Consider the following 21,996-nt stretch of genomic DNA (forward strand, 5'->3'; position numbering starts at 1 on the left):
GGACAGAGGAAGGGTGAATTGAATAAATAAAGGTAGAAATAAAAGGGGATAAAGGTCCTCGAGACAGAAGGTGACGGGACGACAGGACAGAATGAGAGATAAAGACGTACGTGTGTTCTGCACGTGAGACCACAAGATTGAGGGTGAGAGAAAGAGAGCGAGAGAGGCAACAGACAACATGGGGGCAGAAGAAGGTGTGTGCAGCATTGTCAATACAAATAGTAAGTCACTCAGGGGCCTTTCATCCAGCTGAAATCTCAGGGCTTCTTTATAGTCACACATAGCATACAGAAGAAAAGGATGGACCATGTGAAAGAGAAAAGTCATGGACAGGCACTACTGGTTCACTTCATCACGCATCCAAGTCACGTCATATCATCAGCTATTCCCTGTGTCATCAAACACCACTGTGCACCCTGCCCCTCTCTTCAGCAACCGGTCCACTTTTCATCCCCTTGTTTTTAAATATTCAAGCAACGTCGCATCTCAATCTGTCACCGACTCTTTTTTGTCTCACTTTGAGCACAGAAATCCCTCAGCCTGCTCGTGTGTTACCTCAGCACGACCTGCTCCGCCGCTACAGCGGCATCAATAATTGTTTGCCGCCTGCGTTGTTCAGGTTCCCTGAAGGGACAGTGGGAAGGCTGGGTATTTATGAGGGCGTAATCTCCTACGTGGGTCGCACTTGCGCACACTCCCCAATCCCCATGACCGGGTGACCCTGGGGATGAGGCGTCCGATGGACAGTTCTGAGCCTGCGACACGACAAGCAGGCAACAAGAAACGACAGAGCGGAAAGAGGGAGGAGAATCAGGGGGGATGGTTGGAGGAAGGAGAGACAGCTCTGCCTGAAGAGACAGTATAATACATAAACAGTGTTGTATGAAGTGATGGTCAACAATTTCGACCGATGCATTTAGCTTACTGTGATTTGCGCCTGTGAAATACAAATGTATGAGGTGCATTTCAAAGATCTGTTCTTTCTGTGTACTTGCAGCTCACTTTGAAATATCAAAGAAATGGAGCACAACAAATTGAAAGCACTTCTCATATGCTCACTGTGGTAGATTATGCTCCGTTCCTCAGAGCAATCATGTTCAGTGTCAAATGATGGGTAGTGTGTATACATTAGCACATGAGTATGTACTGTAGATTCCTACTGCGTCTCCAGCTCAGAGGAAAGCAAGGCGGGTGAAATCAAAGTGCAAGGATACATTCGCACGCCGCCTGATCTCGAGCCGATCGCCAGGATCTTCTGCACTGGGTCAAAGGCCAAAGCAGTGGGCTGGTAAGGAAAACCATGACGAACGGTCTGTAGAGAAAAAGAAAACAAGATTGATACGTTATATAAACAAGACAAACATGTAAGAGATTTAAAATACTTTTTTTTTTTTTTTTTTGTGCTGGCGACCATCTGTATGATCAAACTCTAAAAGAGGATTTTTTGATTCTATACAACGTTTAGAAGTGGATTAAACCTTTGGCATTTTAGCTCATAAAATTATTTTTTTTGTCTTTCTTGTGCCCATATATATTTTTTTATACAGCAAATAATTGTATGGCTGCTACTAAATAGACCACAAAAATATTTTAATTTGTATGTATGTATTACTAAACCAGAACTTCAACAAAAATGTCAAACATGCAAAAAACAAAACTAAACACACTGTTTAGCTGAGAAAAAAAAAACTTCATGTTTGATGAAACAAAAAATAAATCACTTTGTTTATATACATTACATTAAACAGACATTGTCTCTGTCAATTTCTGACTGCACAAACTAAAAAACAATAAACCGACGCATATAATTTCAAGAGACTGAAGACTCATTAACCTTTATAAAGTCAAAATACATTTACTGATGGAACAAAGACTCTTTATAAGAAATTAGCACAAACAAAACACAGCTTTACTTGCATCTGGACTCTGAGCTAAAACAAAATGAACAAGCTTGAACAGTAATATGCCAAAGCCTGACCAGGCAAAACAACGCTGTATCTTACACTCCCACTCTGCAATGCAATGCGAAGCAATGCACTCCAGCTGTCTGCCATTAGTCATGTTAAATTTCCCAGCAGTGTCTCACTTACAGTAATCTGCTATCAAGGAGTGTAGGTAACACAGACAGCTCGCTTGTGTTGACAATGATATATTTAAGAGTAGAACTGCAGCATGAGAAAATACCTCAACAAACCAACTGCGTGACAATACTTTAATTTCTTTAGTTAAGGATGCTATTTGTAGAAATTAAGTATTGCCTCTTTATGAATCAGGAGGCAGTACAGAGTCACTGAAAGAAATTCAAAAGATTATTGTGAGGTACCAAGGCCATCAAAGATAACTGAGAAACGAGACATTGCAACCTGTTTATTGGAAAGGCTGCATTTCAACATGCACATTTGGGATGATTTCAGATTTGAAGCAAAATAAACTCAGGAAAAACAGACGCTCTGAAAGTCATGCTACGGACCTAAACACAAAAGATTAATCACCAGCATTTGAAAAACTACGAAGTCATACTGTGAGTCAGAGTTGTGACCAAGTCTGTGCATTCATGTCCTGAGTCAAATCCCATACTTTCACTTTCAAGTCCTAAAGGAGTTATTCAATTATCCATAAAAATCAAAACGCTTTTATCTGTTTTTGATACATTGAGACAAATCTTGAGAGCTTTTTACCATTTACCAAAGCAGAACCGACATAACAACTTTGACTTTCAGCTCTATAAACCAGAACCATAATTGTTCCTTTTTTTTAAAATACACACACTTTTGGAAGCATAATACATCCACAGCATTTAAAAATAGACGCCACATTGCAGGGTGCATCCTGGTGATGATAAATTATTTCTTGAAGTTTTTAATGTTGCCCCCTACTCCAACACACCTGAATGTAATGTTTTATAATGAAGCTCCTCAGAAAGCCTGACAACGAGCCAATCATTACTATCAGGTGTGTTAAAGTTGGAAACATTTAAACCGTGCAAGAAAATGAATCCCCACCTCTGGTCTATGACTAAAAACACCTGTTCATAAGTACTGATATTTGTACAGACATTTTGGTTTCCGTATTAAACTGGCAATACAAGTAAATAATCCTATGTCGTGTTTAGGTTATGAGAAACCCTGCTAAACTACTCACCGCTCTATGTCGCACTCATACACACTGTCCACAGGTTAGGCTTGCTTTTATTTGCCACCAAGTCGTCTCTCTAATCAATTTATTAAATGAAACAGTATAATTATCTGCAGTTTGCTCATCTAAAGAAAATTGGCTCCTCGTGAAGTAAATTGACGCCGTTTAGTCTTCACCCGTCCTCTGATTGGACGATGTTAGATGGTGCATTCAAAGCGACTGGGAATTAATACTACTTTGATACGGAAGAGAAACAGAAGAGATTCTCGATTCAAGTTTAATAGGGGTGGTAAAGTGCTGAGATACCATCGTAAAAGTAAAAAAGTAGTCTATATTTTAAGTTGAGTAAAAATTCCATCCTGATGGAGGTCACTCTTCCTAGTATAAAAAAGGACGAATCAGTCCAACACTTGTACGGTATTTAATCAACTTCTAGGCCACATTAAGACTTTTCAGGAGGTCATTATATCTAGACAAACTTATGCTCAGACTATCACATAAAATATTTATAAGCACAATAAGTGGCACAACTTCTGAATTCTGTGAATTCCATACAATCCTCAAAATGTTGAGCAATTCCATGATGACAAACTGTGTTTTTTTTTTTCTTTTCCATAGAAACATAAAACATATAAATTGACTTAGTTGAAGTATGAGCAAATTGACTGCTGGTGTGAGAAATGAAATAAAGTGCCCTGCCTAACACTACCCTGCTCCACCGAATACTCACAGCATTATAAGTGTAAAGGTCTTGTTCACTTTGAGCAGGAGTTGATTTTCTTTTTTATGTCTGTAGAGCTGATCTGTATTACCGATTTCAGTAATGGAACAGAAATCACTCCAACAAAACTACTCACTTACAATAATGTGAGTAATTGTAGTTTGTTGCTTTCGATTTTTGACTTTTAAATATCAGGTCACCCATTTGGTCTTGGTGGGGAAATCTCTAGTTTTTCAAGTCAAAAGATAGCTCGTCAGGTCAAGTTGAGTCCAAGTCATCAAGTCAAGTCAGAAGTCATCAGATTTGTGACTTCCAGTTTTTCTCCATTAGTTTGGCTCATTTTTTGAAACAGAAATTACATTCTCACAGCAACATGGAAAAACTTTAAAACTACTCTTCAATTGCTCACAACAGAAAAATGGTTTTCATTTATATCATCAAAATATCTCAGAGCATCTTTGTAAATGATTAAGCACAGTAAGGCTAGACTCAGCCCAGTTTCGAAGTGTCATGCTGATCTAAACTGACTGATTGATTGATTGATTGATTGATTGATTGATTGATTGATTGATTGATTCTCAATTTAATGATTGTACTCTACAACATACATGTATCATTGTATTAGTCATTACATGCATCTGTTCAGCTGTGGAAATTTTATAAAGAGCATACTGTAGAACATACGGTAATACCATAAATACCATGAGGAGGGTGGCCAAGAGGGGGAGGAGGGTGATCAATGAAGAAGAAGTAAGATTCCAGCTTTATTTACAGTACTGTAGGCTCCATGGATTTTTCCTTTTTTTTGTTTGTTTGTTTTTTTTTTGGTTTTGTTTTTTCGTTTTATCACAGTATGTTGAACTCTGACAGATGGAAGTTACTTTGTGTATGAATGAAATCATTTATAATTTCATTGGTAATATGAGAGCAATGTGAGAAGTCAAACCTTGAAGATTTATGTATGAATAAAATGCATTTTTTTCCTTCAGTTTCATATATGATATGTATTGTGTTTGTTGAACAACCCCAAAAAGAATAAGAAAAAAGGAAAAAAAAAACTAACACAGTAACCATGAAGGAGTAGGCACAGACTGTAATGTAGATGAGGGATATTTCCATGTTCCTCTACATTAATGACAAAACTTCTAAACATTTTGACTTTCAGAGCCACATAATGCCAAAGGGACGATGAATTTTGAGCGCACTGACCATCTGTTTGAGAAAGACTTTTAGTTTTGCTACCTAGGTGAACTGTTTTGGAAGAGATATGAGCTGGATGGTCAAAAACAACCATCCAGGTTGGGAACAAAAAGTGTTAAGAACATGTTTTGAGAAATGAGCCAAAGCAATTGGAAAGGATCTTTGCATTTTTGTGGCACTGATTATTTCCATAGGGAAGAAAATGTACATTTGAAACATGAGTGAACAGTTTTGGGAGTGATAGTAAACTATGGTGTTGTGCTGAACTGTAACACTGTTTTACCAAATGATCTTACAGTTTTGAAACTGTAATTTCGTTTCAAGAAATGCACCAAACCAATGGAAGCCCAATGTGATATGGTTACCATAAAATCCCCTATTCTTCTATTCAGACAGACAAAATGCTGGACTTACAAGATTGAACAGGCTTGGGCATGCTGGTTAGCTTCCTTCAGTAGTAATAACCAAAGCCCAGTTCTATCAATCAAACGACCTAATAATGGCTGTCTAAAAATGAATATCTGACAATGGGGAATGAGCGCCTGCCAACGGGGAGCTGAACCTGCTCACCTCTGATGCCAGGTCTGCTTCTTTAAGACAGACGGGGGGACGGATGGATTGATGAACGGATGGATGGATGAATGGATGGATGGACAGATGGATAGGACAGACAGACAAAGAGACTGCATGTACGTTAAATGTCCAGTGAATACACGTAAACCCTCTCTACTACTAGTCATGTTACAGTCCAGGAGTTTGATTATCACCATTTTTCACGATGCAATCAATTTAAAGCTGTGTTCACAATAATTGCTCGGTTCTTATGCAAATGAAAGGCTCTGATCGCAAAGTTTCTAGAGAATAATCATGGATGGATGACTGAAAGAGCCTCCCATCACTGAAAATCTGAACAAAAGCCGTTGAATAATAAACCTCCAGCAGCCATTGTTGCTAGACCCACTCCTACCTTATCGCCAGTACAAACACCTTTGTTTGGCTGCCTATGTTGCTGGAGTGCCAGTTTTGTGCTCTCATTAATACTGCAGAAGCATGTATTAGAAACGATAATATGAGAGTCTGTGGATGAATGAAATTGTTATAAAGCACAGGGGGAATTAAATCACTCAGCAGTGATCAGACTTGACAGAGGATAATGAGAAACAACATGGAGACACCCAAGCACACTGCAGCCAAGGGGACGCAAAGTGATGCTGCATTTGTGTCTTTGCCATATTGCCTTTTCAGCATACAGTAAACGTGAGTCTCCTGTATGAATCCGTATTGCTTGAGAGTGCATCCGTGTGTGTCTGAGTACGCCGCTGTAGCATACCAATTAAGACTACCTGACCTTCAGAGCACATATATCTGTCACTTGAGTAATACAAACACAGCAGGGTTCCAACGTACATGGGGCCACTGAGTTCCCTGAATACAAATAAGGTCATAAAGAATAATATAAATAACCTTTAGATTGAATCCGACATTTAAATGATTTAACGACTGGATCCGAGGTTCAGCACAGCAACTGCACAATGCACAGCAGAAAATGCCATGAACCTTATAGGTTTCGCTTTAAGAATTACTTTCTAACAGCCTTTTCTTCACATTTACTCCATGGTAGGTATCAATTTATTGAACTCCTACCTTTTAGATGATTACAACTGAGCCTTCCACAATACTTTTTCTTCTACAGAGCAGCATGTTAGATTGGGCCCAAGCTACGTGCCTGATGACCCTCCTGATGCAGCCATTAGTGGAACACCTACACACATTGTATAAAACTAAGGTGTCCAGAGTGGAAAAAAGCCAAGAGTAAATCGTTAAAAACTATTTAAGCACTGTAGATGAGACATGGACATACTTTAATGTGAAATCTACAAGCACGTTTTGTATGTTACAGTAAGTTCATGTAAATGCTCTGCTGGAAATAGCGGAAATAATCTTTTATCTGTTTGATATGGTCATTTAATTTGCAGATTTATGAAAAACTTTCTGAGATTATGTCGATGGAAAGCAAGATGAGTGATTTTCAGTGATAAGGAGTTATTCTTTTCTCTTTTTTAGTTAAATTTAGTTTTAAAGGTTAAATCACTTGCACAAAAATAGGTAACACTTGGCAGGGTTCACCCTGGACAGACTGCTACACACAATCACAGGACTGAATTGTACATATGCATCCACACAGAACCCATTCATGTGTAAAAGCCGTGCACACACATGGTGGTAAACACATCTGAAAGTGAGCCTGGTCAAATGCACACACTTCCACACACTCATCCTCCAGGTGTTGCCATCAGGCCCCTTCAGGTTCTCTCATCAGCTCAGCTTGACTCTTGTGCACAGTTGCTGGGATACAGGAGATCCACCCCCTACATATACATACAAGAGAGCCAAGAAGTGGATGAGAAGCACATTTGCTCTGGTGAATCTTAGAGATGGTCATACATATTTTAAAGCAAAAGCCATAAAAGCCTTTTTTGCCCCCAACTCTTCTGGTGTGTGCATTTGTACGTCTATTAATGTTGAGAAAATTAAAAACTGTCTAAAAAAATAAGATGAAACCTATAAAACCTGTCAACTTATTGCGTGACTTGTCTGCAGCTAAAAATAGGCCAAAAAATAAGATGAGAGCACACGCGTAAATCTCTACCTGTGCATTCATTTTGTTGGAGCAGCCAAAAATATTTAAACATGCAGCCAGCAAAGCTGTAACCGTTAACCTGCTGCCAAAGAGCTGTGTTATGGCTGCCAGAGACTGCATTACATTAACTGCTCACCATCCACCTCCTCCCCTTTTCACTTTCTCTGTTGTCCGCACACACACACACACACACACACAAGCCCGATGTCCAATCAGATAACCCCACACAGACATCCCACCCCTCCAAGACTAATACCACCTCATGACACCCACCAGCATCTCTCTCGCTCTTTCCCCACACAGCGTTCAGCTGCAGAGCTGGTCTAGACCCCTGTTTCTATAAATAGCAAGCAGCACCCATGTCTACCACTGCCAGCCACTCATGCAGCTTTATCTACAAATGCAGATCAACACAGCACGACGGCGCTGAAGGCTTTTTCCAAACCTGCATCTGAATATAGAAATTGTTAATTATGATTGTGCAGACATTGCACATAAAAAGTTCGAGGAGTGATTTAACGAAGCTTATTCAAACCACAAGATATAACGTACTGTACATAATTAGCAGCTTCCCCTATACAAAAGGCATTAGATGCAAAAATGCATAGAAACTAACTACAGCTGGTAAATAAAAAAAATAAAAATGTTTGTTCTATTATTCATGTACAAAACGTTCAGGTGCCAGGTTTTACACAACTGAACTCTTTCTCAGAGGTTTGAATAGAAATCATCACAAGATCAATTTTGTATTATGTACACTGAATTCATTTAACACAAATTCAATCAGTTTTTCTTTTTGCAGGATGAAGAAACGGTAGGATTATGATGCTCTTTCAAAGGTGTTGTTTTTATTTGCCGACATCTGTTAGCGAGATCCAAAAACCAATCACAATATCAGAATCATATTCACCAAAACTGACTGTAATCTTCATTTGTAATCAAAATTGGAATTAAAAACCTAATTCAAACGTTGGATTTGTTTGCAGAACGGGGTATTGAAAAGCTGTCATTGTGCACACCAATAAGTGAATGACCTCTGGATAATTCAGAGTGCCGTCAAAACAAAAATGAACGCAGATTTCAGCTTCAATGACAAAGTGTGCTACTTTGAATTCTGATAGAATTGAGATGTCAGGTGTGAGTGAGCATGACTACCTGGACAAAAGCGCGAAACTTAATACAGTTAAGGAGCAACATCCAGCAATATTTGACCTCGGGTGGGTGAGACAAGTGGGTGACAAGTAAAATGTCAGCATAAAAACATTTGTAAATCCCCCCCTTTGTTGAAAAGCATTAAAATGGCCCATTAATACTCCATGAAGCACCAACCTGAACTGAACTGCTGTATCTCAATTTTCTTTTTCTTTCTTTTTCTTTCTTTCTTTCTTTCTTTTTTTCTTTCTTTCTTTCTTTCTTTTTTTTTTTTTTTGTAAAAAAGGTCAACATTAAAGTGTCTTCAGATTCTGTGCAGCCAAGACCATCCTGCAAACCCGATCCTGTCCTCAGGCTAGTTTTTCTTTTCGTGCAGCTTGTAGGTTTCAAAACCCTGAACTTGACCAGAATTTAGTTTCAGTCAAGAAACATGTTGTGTTTTCCAAACATTTCAAGAAAGTGGGGACAACACACAGGCAGGTATCGCACAAAGTACTGTAGCTGTAACGACCCCACCTGTGAGCTGATTCACAGCTGCATCCCATCAGGACAGTAGATGGGAAGGTACATGACAACAACGCCGAGGTACAGTACAGTAAGTAATATCCTGAAGAGAGACTATATGCAGGTCGACCTTGGTGGCGGTTGAATACATTTATCTACACAACAGCAAAATCACTGGGGAACCGTAGCACACAGACCAAGAATAAATGGAGGAATGGATGAAGAGGCCACTTGTGATGTGCAGTCTGATGCAAAAGCACTGACAAGTGGTGAATAATACATAGTGAGAGTAGTATGAGTGTGGACAGCAGAGGAAAGCAAAAGGAAATGGAAATGATGGCGAGAAATGCAGTTTACATAAAAGCCCATAGCTACAGCTGTATGTTTTTCATTAGAAATCTCCACAGTGTAAATGGTATTCTTCAATTGGGCCAAATTGTCATTTCATTTTCTAAAGTCAGTAAACACAATATAAGAGATGATTAAGATGGTCATTTTGCTGGACAATTTTAAGATTTTTAAAGCCCATCTTGTGCACAATTGGTAAAAACTGAATATATATTCAAAAAGTTATCAGTCCATCACAAGACGAACACAAACTGTGAATTCATTAACCTTGACGAATCGGACTCAGCGCCAATCCAATTAAATTTGTGTCATGTAAACACTGCTATCTGATTGTATTGACACCCATCCAAACGAAACCATGATCAAATTGATGTAACTTGATGGATACACCCAGTTCATGATTTACTTACAGTTTATATCATGTTGGACTGCTTCCCGCTGCCTGAGCTTTAGAGAGCATGTTTGTTACGTAACTCACAGTATGTCACAATATGGTTCACACACAGTGTGAAAAATCTGTCGCAAAACAACTGGTTGATGCATGGTACGCCATATTATGCAAAAACACTACATCTCTGCTTTTCCTGATATGACTCTGAAACATGTTTCCTGTGGCGGTGCATTGAAGGAGCCAGATCAGCCTTGTTGACAAATTAATGCTGGAAAACCGGATGTGTGATCATGTGCGTATATCAAAAAAGGCCCTTGTGTGAAGCTTTAGAATTGGTGCACTGACTGATGGGATTACATTCTTCATGCGCTGAAATTCACACATCAATCTGATCATTATGTAAATGTGAAAAATATAAACTCTCAATCAAAAGAATTTGATCAGACAAAAGACTGGCTACAGCCATAAAAGCACTCATAATCAAACACACACACACACTAATGCCTACAAGCAATTGTCGAGTCACAAACTAACTTCAAACACATGTTCCAAAGAACATGGCAGGTAACTGCAGTACAGGAAGCACATGCAAACACTTACACTTCAATGTAAAGTCAACTCCAACAACTGCACTTCTGCACACAATAAGTGATTTTCTTCTGTAATTTCATCATCAAACTCTAAGCTTCAGTTCAAGTTTTCCAACAGGACTAATGGCTGAAGCTAACCGGAACTGTAACCAGATGTGTTTACTGTTTGGGAAGCAGCGGCAACTAACCTTTACATTTCTCAGCAGGAGTCAGCGTGTCAGACCTGCAGGTGGTAATTCGCCCCTGGGCGACAGTGGAGCCACACAGTTAAAGCATTTGGGTGCATTTTCATGTTGGAATTTCACTTTTTGAACGTGCATTTTTTTTTAAAGACGTGATCAAACAAGTCTATTTCAAAATCATATCTTGATTTTTAAAGACTATAAGGTGAGCAGTCCTGGCAGTTGCATCTCCTTGGTGCCATATCAGCTCAAACAAGGCGTCTTTACTGTAACCAGTAATGTCATACAGTGTAAAGCACAACAACATATTGAATACCAATAAGTAGCATGTGGGTCTGCTGAGCTTCCTCCTATTGTGTCTGTTTTTCATCTCACTCGATTGAATAAATAAAGAGATCCTCATGGTTTGAATCTGAAAATGTTTTGTACCGTGGCTTGTGTTACACCATTTGTTTCAAGAGCCAATCAATAGAATCAGTTCATTCACAAATGTCACAACTCTGTTGTATCTTTAAGTACATGTGATCGGGCGCTTGGGAAAGGGCTTTGTTTCATTTGTGTGCTGTGTGTTGCTGTGTTTGCCTTTGTTTTTCTTTTTTCCTTGAATAAGCCCTTCCCATTCACCTTGATTGGAACCCCTGGTCACGTGAGCCTCTAGCCAAACCTGTATTCAATTAGCGCACCTGGGCTGTGGCAAATTGACAGGTGCATAAAAGGCAGTGTGGCTGTTGGCAGCGGGAGAGCAGACACAGGGCAGCAGACACGGAGGAGCAGACACAGGGGAAGCAGCGCACCGGGGAAGCAGCGCACCGGGAGGACGGCAGCCACACCGCCAAGGGAGCACACTCTGGGGCCGTGACGGAACCAGGACGGGACCAGCGGAGCGATCCAGTTCGAGCACCACACATTGTTGACACGCAGCGGCAGGGAGGAAACCCTGCCACGCCCGTGAGTATTATACTCGTCCAGTGTGGTGCTCACTACATGGACTAGAGCGTGGAGTCGCTTGGTCCCGCTTTGTGCTGGCCCGGTTTTGTACGTGGCAGGTGCCGTTCGGACGTCCCTCTGGTGACCGGAGCAACGCAGAAGGAGGAACTGCACCCCACCCCAGACGACGTTGGGATTGTCTTGGGGATCCAGCCTCCGTCCACGCAGGGTGGAGGAGCCCTGCCCCCAGAGCGGCACCCGGGAGCTGATATTGAAGTGCTTGGACCCCCCCGCAGTATTTAAGACCCGTTTAGAATAGTTTTGTATTGTTTTAACCCTTTTATTCTTCTTTTAACACTATTTATATTTTAGACCAAATAAACTGCATCTTGTATTTCATTACGTGGATTGCTCTTTGTTGGTCACACCCTGCTCTCACTCACCCAATTTCAATACTTTGCCGGCCACTAATATCCATTTACATCCCCCAGCGATAACTCTTTTGAATATCCCCCCTGTTACATTTGGCGTTGTCGGCAGGACCCATTTTGAGAGCTGGTGTCGCCAAATAAGAGCAAACATGATGATGCCTGTGTACCCTGGTGCACCTTGGCTACCAAAATTTATGGGGCCAGGTGGCGATTTAAAATACTCTGAATGGAAAGAGCAAATTAAAGGGCTTTTGAGTTCCCAGGATATAGCAGAGGCAAGGAAGGTTAGCATTGTATTGGGAGCATTAAGTGGTGAAGCCAAACGACAAATAACGGTTTTGAACGCAGCTGAAAAAGATACAACGGCTAAAATATTTGAGTACTTGGATTCTCTGTACGGTGACCAGACCCCCATACCAGTTGTGAGATCAAAATTTTTTAGCTGCTTACAGGGAGTGGATGAGCCTGTCCAATCATTTATTTTGAGGCTGCGTGAGTTGTACTGCAAATTGGACAGTCAGGATCCAGATAATGCTCCTTCTGAAACTGCTTTGCGGGATCAACTACTGCTTGGACTGTGTGATGGGCCTTTGGCTCAAGCCTTAAAGGTTTATGCTCGCCGCAACCCGGGCCTAGGGTTTGCTGATTTGCGGGAGGAAGCCTTGAAGTTGGACTCAGAATATAGCCACCAAAGGCCCGAGGTAACCTGCTCTATGATTACTAAACAGTCTGTTCCTTCCAGACCCCCACAGGATGCCGACTGGAAGGAACAGCTCAAGCGTGAAATTATGGATGACGTGAAGACCCATGTGAAGGGGCTGACACAGGATATCGTGGCAGAACTCAAACCACTCCTGCAGCCAGCCTCACCTCGGCCCCGCTCTTCTAACCCAACGTGGAACAAGCGCTACTCACCCAGACCCCACAACGACAGAGATGAACAGGGCAGGCCTATTTGCCACCGCTGCAGGGAGGCAGGCCACATAGCTCGCTATTGTAGAGGACCTGCTACACCTGAACCAGCTTTAAACTAGCTACCCCTGCTGCTGAGGTCCGAGTAGCAGGGCTTGTTGACACTCCACCACCACCACCCAGGGCCTCTGAAGCAGTTGTCGGCCAATGCCCTATAATTAAACTAACCATTGAGGGGGTTCAGCTCAGTGGGCTTTTAGACACAGGGTCTCAGGTCACATTAATGGCAGAAAGTGTGTTTAATGCACATTTCACACAAGCTAAGCTTGGAAAGACCCCTACCTTGTTCCAATTAAGGGCTGCTAATGGCTTAGAAATACCCTACGTCGGTTATGCCGTCTTAGACCTGGAGGTGGAGGGTATTCAAGTCCCGGGACGGGGGGTGGTAATTGTCGAAGACGAGAGGTGTACCCACCCTTTAATTGTGGGAATGAATGTCATTGTGGCTTGTTGGGATACCTTGTTCAGAAGCCCTCGGGAGTCAGCCGTCCCACAGGTCTTCAAAAAGCAGAAAGTTTGGAGGGATGCGTTTGCCACCTGTTGTCAAATTAACCTTTCCCCCAGGACAGATGGACATTTGGGTTATGTGAGGTTAGCTTCCAAACGTAGTGTCACAGTACCCGCGCAGAGTGAGATGCTAGTCTGGGGGCGGGCAAGGATGGGACCAGGTGGGACAAATTACTGCGCTCTTATAGAGGCCGTGCCGCGTGCTGGTGATGTGGGTGTCGCAAAGGCTCTGGTTGAGGTGAGGAGGGGTAAAGTTCCTGTACGTATTTGTAATCCACACCCATACAGTGTTTCCATTGGTCGATTTGAAAAATTAGGACAGCTCTATCACATTGAAGACGCGGATGTGCACGGTTCCAGTGACCTGGCCCTGTCTCTGGAGGAGGATGGCATTGTCCAGGTGGCCCTGACGAACGCTGCAGCCGCTGTCGAAATCCCAGAATGGCCGACTGAGGTGAGCCTGATGACGGAGCGATCCGATCTGTCCGAGCAACAGCAGGAGGAGCTGTGTGCTCTGTTGCAGAAGTGGGAGAAAGTCTTCGCACAGCACAAGGAGGATTTTGGGCGGACAAATCTAGTGCAGCACAGGATCCCTACAGGAGACGCGGCCCCTATCCGGGAGAGGTACCGGCCTATTCCACCTATGCTGTATAAAGAAATGAAAACCCTCCTCTCCAGTATGCTTGAAAAAGGGGTGATCAAAGAAAGTTGTAGTCCTTGGGCTGCCCCTATCGTCCTTGTGCGCAAAAAAGATGGCAGCTGGCGTTTTTGTGTGGATTACCGGAAGTTAAACGCTGTCACTCATAAAGACTCTTTCCCATTACCACGCATTGAAGAGACCTTAACCAACTTAAGTAAATCGGAGAGGTTTTCGACCCTGGACCTCGCCAGTGGTTACTGGCAGGTCGAGATGCATCCTGATGATCAAGAAAAGACTGCATTTGCGACCCCGCTTGGCCTATACGAATTTGAGCGTATGCCATTTGGACTATGTAATGCGCCAGCAACGTTCCAACGTTTAATGCAACAGTGTCTCAATGGACAAATAGCCGAGTCGTTATTGGTATACTTGGATGACATCATAGTATACTCTGCTGACTTCTCTTCCCATCTCCAGCATCTGGACCAGGTGTTTGAGCGGCTGTGGGGACATGGTCTGAAGCTACGCCCGGACAAGTGTAGGCTACTGCAGCGGGAGGTGACGTTCCTGGGACATGTAGTGGACCAGCATGGTGTGAGGCCAGACCCGGGGAAAGTTCAAGCGGTCCAAGGTTGGCCAGTCCCAACGACGATAAAGCAGGTTAGGGCATTCCTTGGCCTGGCTGGGTACTACAGACGCTTTGTAGCAGGTTTTGCTAAGATTGCACGTCCTTTGAATAGACTCTTAACTGGTATTCCAGCGGACAAGCGTTCCCAATCAAAGAGAGTAACTTGGACCCCTGAATGTCAGGCTTCTTTTGATCATTTAAAAACGGCACTGACTCAAGCTCCTGTACTCGCATACGCCCATTACGACAAACCATTTATTGTGTATACGGATGCTAGCCATCAAGGTCTTGGAGCCGTTCTGTCACAGGTTCAGGACGGTCATGAACGTGTAATCGCGTATGCCAGTAGAAGCCTTCACCCAACTGAACAAAATGATGCCAATTACAGCTCCTTTAAGCTTGAACTGTTAGCCCTCAAATGGGCTGTGACGGAAAAATTTAAGGATTTTCTTACAGGAGCAGAGTTCACCATCTACACAGACAATAACCCTCTGGCCCACCTGCAAACAGCGCAACTCGGAGCAGTGGAACAACGCTGGGTGGCACAGCTTGCTTCCTTCAACTATACAGTGAAATACCGCTCAGGTAAAAGTAACGTCAATGCTGATGCGCTCTCCAGGTTTCCTGTCCATGTAGAACAGGTTGCAGTACAACCGAAGGAGCCCGCCGATGTATCAGCTGTCAACATCATGCCCGACGTTGGATGGAGGGAGGCACAGGATTCTGATCCGGACATCAGGATTGTCAAGGAATATGTCGCAAAGAACAGCTTCCCATCACGCGCTGTACGTTTGGCACTTCCAAATCGAGCTCAGAAGCTGCTTCAACAGTGGAAAAGGCTGACGGTGAGGGGTGACCTACTGTACCGGACGTTTGTTGATGGGGTGACCCATGAGGAGCACCATCAGGTTGTGTGTCCAAGTTGTAGGTGTGAAGAAGTCTGGAGGAGGACACACGAAGCTGGGGCCCACTGTGGTGTGGAAAAGACTCTTGCTCGGTTACGGCAGCAGTTCTATTGGCCGAATATGGAGGGAGAGGTACGAGCATTACATGAAAAATGTGATAGGTGCTGCCTTCAAAAAAGTCGCATTGAGCCTAGGGCTCCACTCCACCCTATCGAATCCACCTACCCACTTGAAATCATTGAGCTGGACTACCTAACTCTAGGCCGACCTACAGATACCTATCAAAATATCCTTGTCGCTACAGATAAATTCACTCGTTTCGCATGGGCTATGCCCACTACTGACCAAACAGCCCAAACCACCGTAAAAATGCTTTGGAATCACATCATACAACCGTTTGGCTGCCCGGCGCGTTTCCATTCTGATCGTGGCCCAAATTTTGAGTCGGCCCTAATGCAACAACTTTGTGATTTGTATGGCATAACGAAGAGTAGGACCACATCCTACCATCCCGCTGGGAATGGTGGTGTTGAGCGTTTTAACCAAACCTTGTTAAACATGCTCCGCTCCTTAGATGAGGAGAAGAAACGCTGTTGGCAAAGTTACTTACCTGAACTAGTCCACGCCTACAACAACACAGTCCACAGTGCCACGGGGTATGCCCCCTCCTTTTTGATGTTCGGTAGGCACCTGCGACTTCCTGTAGATGTACGTTTAGGTCTAAGCTCCCAGCAGCAGTCCTTTGATTTACCTGGATGGGTTCGAGATCATCAAAATAGACTCGCTTTCGCTTATGGCATTGCTCGAAAGAAAGCCGCTGACGCAGCCTCCCAAAACAAACAGCAATTTGATAAAAAAGCCAAAGCCTTGCCTCTGGTACCTGGTGAACGTGTGTGGTTGCGAAACAGACGCAGGGAGGGGAAGGGTAAGCTGAGCACATGGTGGGACCCTGAACCCTTTGTGATATTGGACTGTGTGGGGGACACTGGGGTTGTTTATAGGGTGCGCCATGAGAAAGATGGCCATGAACAGACTGTGCATCGGAATGCTTTAAAATTATGTACTGTACCCCCAACTGTGATGGAGCCACCTACTGGAGAAGCATCCTCCCTGACACAGCAGGCTGGCCTCCCTGTTTTCTATGGGTTCATCCCAGCTGCATCAGAGCAAGATGAGCCTCAAGACTTGCCCCGTCGCTCAACCCGTGTGAACTTTGGCCAACAGCCAGCCCGCTATGGGGACTAGTTTGAGTGCAGGGACTGGCAACTAAAAAAGGTGGGGGAGTGTGATCGGGCGCTTGGGAAAGGGCTTTGTTTCATTTGTGTGCTGTGTGTTGCTGTGTTTGCCTTTGTTTTTCTTTTTTCCTTGAATAAGCCCTTCCCATTCACCTTGATTGGAACCCCTGGTCACGTGAGCCTCTAGCCAAACCTGTATTCAATTAGCGCACCTGGGCTGTGGCAAATTGACAGGTGCATAAAAGGCAGTGTGGCTGTTGGCAGCGGGAGAGCAGACACAGGGCAGCAGACACGGAGGAGCAGACACGGAGGAGCAGACACGGAGGAGCAGACACGGAGGAGCAGACACGGAGGAGCAGACACGGAGGAGCAGACACGGAGGAGCAGACACGGAGGAGCAGACACGGAGGAGCAGACACGGAGGAGCAGACACGGAGGAGCAGACACGGAGGAGCAGACACGGAGGAGCAGACACGGAGGAGCAGACACGGAGGAGCAGACACGGAGGAGCAGACACGGAGGAGCAGACACGGAGGAGCAGACACGGAGGAGCAGACACGGAGGAGCAGACACGGAGGAGCAGACACGGAGGAGCAGACACAGGGGAAGCAGCGCACCGGGGAAGCAGCGCACCGGGAGGACGGCAGCCACACCGCCAAGGGAGCACACTCTGGGGCCGTGACGGAACCAGGACGGGACCAGCGGAGCGATCCAGTTCGAGCACCACACATTGTTGACACGCAGCGGCAGGGAGGAAACCCTGCCACGCCCGTGAGTATTATACTCGTCCAGTGTGGTGCTCACTACATGGACTAGAGCGTGGAGTCGCTTGGTCCCGCTTTGTGCTGGCCCGGTTTTGTACGTGGCAGGTGCCGTCCGGACGTCCCTCTGGTGACCGGAGCAACGCAGAAGGAGGAACTGCACCCCACCCCAGACGACGTTGGGATTGTCTTGGGGATCCAGCCTCCGTCCACGCAGGGTGGAGGAGCCCTGCCCCCAGAGCGGCACCCGGGAGCTGATATTGAAGTGCTTGGACCCCCCCGCAGTATTTAAGACCCGTTTAGAATAGTTTTGTATTGTTTTAACCCTTTTATTCTTCTTTTAACACTATTTATATTTTAGACCAAATAAACTGCATCTTGTATTTCATTACGTGGATTGCTCTTTGTTGGTCACACCCTGCTCTCACTCACCCAATTTCAATACTTTGCCGGCCACTAATATCCATTTACATCCCCCAGCGATAACTCTTTTGAATATCCCCCCTGTTACATACATCTCTCAGTTTGTTGGCACTGTAGCCAGATTGAGATGAGGTTGTTGAGATGAAAAGAAAACAAATCACAATGGGGTTAGCTTTAGGGTATTTTCACAAAATTGCAGTTTTTTTTTATATGTTCCAGAAAAAACATTAAGTCAGAAACTGCTATTAAATAGACAAAAGTAAAGTAAAACAAAAGTAAAAGCCTGAACATTATAACCAGCAGCTGAGACCTCTCACTCACACTATGAAGCTGTCTATTTTTTGGAATAAGAGTGAATATCTGGTCAACTTGAAATCATGATCAGATAGTCATTGTTTAATCAAGCGTTACACTCAAATGCTTTTATATGTTGTCAATTGCACATTCTTCAATCAGACTCTAAAGGTCAGTCATGCAAAACCCATGCTTACCTGCTTTCAGTGACTTTATTTTGTTCAAAATATCCAAAGTTCCTTTGTTCAAAATAAGACAATCTATGCTGCACATGTGTTGTGTGACTTACTCAATCATTGTGACTGATTCAGTTTTACTTGATAAACATATAATGTTTCACAGTCGTGTGCAAACTCAGTATTTATGTGTATATGCATGTATGAGAATAAAAAAGAGCAAGATTATCAAGAAATATGCCCACATAAATTTACAGTAAGATGGACTGATTGCTCGCATCAGGTGATCTGAACAGGAGTGCCCTATCCTCATCCATCCATGGATGGATGTATGGATGGATATGCAGGCTGGGATATACTGCCTAGACAGACCACCAGTCCATCATGGAAAAAATGGGAGTCATAGTGTTTCATTGTTGTCATGACAACGTTGGGGCCAAATCAGTATTGGTGAATTATCTCTGAATTACACGATTGGCCTCAGCTGGTTGAGGCACTCTGCACATCTGTCCGTTTAATGAAGAAACAGAGCAGGACGGGGATTTTAGTGAGCGCACCTTGAAAAACTCTCCTACTGTACGCCTACACATCATTTTCACGTTGCACTGATTCAGAAGACGGTGTTGCAGTATCTCTTGACATCCAAGTACTTATCATTTGAGGATTACAATTTGATGGATCAGATCAGAAATATAAATGTCTAACCGAGGTGTGTTCATCACTGTTTGTGTCGTCATGCAACGCTCGTGTCCTCTTGCATTACGCCATGAACTCATTACAGACAGCGTTTGCCATTGTTACTTGTATCCCCGGCGCATACAAATTGTTCATTTGCATCACCCAGGTGTTTTAGCATCTGTCCCCTCAGGCTAAATGTCAGGATGAGAGACAGTAGTGCCGAGGAAAGTCGAGTATTCCCGTCACAGTCATCCATTCCGATTTACTTGACTTTACAGAGCCAGAGCGCCTGTCAAGCAAACAGAGATACACGTGGCTTTCCCCACCACTGTTTGAAGGGAGATATTTTGAGGTTGTTCTAAAATTCCTTTGATCTTGTCGGTAGCTGCTGAAAATAAAGAGGAGACATAACCGAACGTCGGGGAGGAGGAGTAGAAGCGGAGATCAGGGATTTCTCAATGTGGGAAACAACAGTTGAAAAAAACAGTGATTACAATGCACAGCATGAGCTCATTTCTTTCTTATCGGGCACAGTCCTGCCTTTGTTGTTTCGTCTGAGGTAATGGCCTTTAATTCAGTCTTGATGAATGAAGGGAAATACAAAGCAGTTTTTTTTTTCACAAGGCCAAAAAATGTCCCAGTTTTTTTTGTTTTTTTGTTTTATAAAATTCAAGTTAATTTAACTTTATTTATAAAGCGCCGAATACGACTCAGTCTTTTCTCGGTGCTTTTGCAGAGAAATACAATTCCGCATGAGCCAAAACTCCCTGAGAAAAAACAACTCCCTAACACAGAATGTGCACACATTCGATTATCCAACATGGGTATACAATAAATATCAAAGCAATTTTTCTTTTACAGCCAGCGCTGGACAGGTTTTCCGCTAGTAAACATCTGGGTCTCATAACTTGTTCAGTAGCCTTTCAGTGGCAGTGTAGCTGCAGGATGTCTTCAGGGAAGAAATTTTTATCAACCTCAACCGGCGGGTTTTCTAACATCGAGCCAATGAAATGAAACAATAACACCACATGCATGGGCTGCATAATGGTGCATTTCGGGATTTCATTGTAGAAATATCCCTGGTTTGACTCCATGGTGAGCATTCAAAGCCTTTCTTTTCGAAGTTTGATTGTTCTGCTTGTTTTTTTTATGGGTGACTTGTAATTGACCTGAGATATGAATGCCTGTGGTCAGCTGGGATCCACTTCAGCGCACCACGACCCTGAGCTGTATGAAGAGGGATTAAAGATGGATGGACAACACTATGTAGGGCAGCTGTAGCTCAGCTGGTGGAAGAGGTTGTCCTCTGTGATGAAGACGGGTGGCTTTAGTCAATGGCTCCACTTGTTTACGTGTCGAAATGTCTTCGAGGAAGACACCTGATGGTGTGTGAGCACCTCTTGCTGTAGCCTACACCGCCGGTGTTCATTTGTTAGAGAATGGGTGAATATGACTAACTATGTAATGGACTTTATGACTGCTAATATTGCAAAAACATTCTGTATGACTGAAGTTCTTTTACCATTTATATAACTGTATACATCACATTTTTTCTTGTTTTTTTCAGAAAACTTTTTTTATTTGTACTATTATCATAGATCACTAAGAAATATCACGTTTTGTAGCAGAGGCAACCACTATGCCAGAAGGCCTGAATAAAAGTATGCCAGACGAAGGAACTCACTTCATTACGGGGAGTATTCTCAGAAAACATTGTCTCTGATTCACTAACAGTTGATCTGAATCACAGTGGGAAACATTTCTTGGGAGTCCAAATAAAAACACTAACAAATGCATTGCATGCTGGACCCAGTGAGCGTGATCAGTTTATGATATAGGCTCTAGCTGACAGTAAAAATGTTTTCCCTGTTTCTTTTGACACAAATAAAAGAATTGTGGCTCCTTCATACATTGCTGACACTGCGGCTAGTCTAATACACACTCCCTCCTGCATGTCACATGAATGCATGTACTCAAATGCATGCAGACAGTGCGCCCACAATCGTGTCCAGGGTGAGAATCGAGTGAGAATGAATGAAAGCGCATGAAAAACCTCTCTCCACTGACTGCTATGGACTAATTTGCATCGCAGACGCTGTGAACATTGAATGGGAACAGGAGGAGAGTCGCATACATGCATGTATGCATGTATGATCACCTGCATCTACACATCCATTCATTTACACGGTGTGTGATGTGCTGTTTCATTTGTTTGAAGACATGGTTTACGGAGATATAACCAATCTGATGCATGAGAATACATGTCCGGAACGTGCTGGGTGTTTTCTGTCATGGATTGAAGAATAGCTTCCTGCTTAAAGTCAGACCAACAAAATGCGGAGCACGTTTTTTCATCTCGTCCTTAAGATTTCAGATTTTTAGGAGTCATTTTGCTTTCTCACTTGTCTTGATTTGTTAAACCTATGTATTTCTTTTTTACATTCTTGCTTGTTTAATTCACGCCTTACCTACATCAGTGATGAAGTCTGGGTGGCATTTCATTGCATTGATTTTGCAAAGTGCTTGCTGTATATCAATCAAATATTATTGCTGTA

At 43.2% G+C, this 21,996-nt stretch overlaps 1 protein-coding gene across 16 annotated transcripts in view; it reads right to left on the reverse strand.

Annotated features, from left to right (window-relative positions):
* stxbp5l (syntaxin binding protein 5L) overlaps window positions 1–21,996 on the reverse strand; it is a 167,095-nt gene that overhangs the window by 134,634 nt on the left and 10,465 nt on the right. For all 16 annotated transcript variants that reach the window (XM_030112289.1, XM_030112286.1, XM_030112284.1 and 13 more), the window contains exon 2: window positions 1,215–1,312. In XM_030112289.1, the coding sequence (XP_029968149.1) occupies window positions 1,215–1,312 (98 nt within the window). The remainder of the gene's footprint in view (window positions 1–1,214; window positions 1,313–21,996) is intronic.

The sequence above is a fragment of the Salarias fasciatus genome, chromosome 16 (genome assembly GCF_902148845.1).
Source record: "Salarias fasciatus chromosome 16, fSalaFa1.1, whole genome shotgun sequence".
Lineage (NCBI taxonomy): Eukaryota > Metazoa > Chordata > Actinopteri > Blenniiformes > Blenniidae > Salarias > Salarias fasciatus.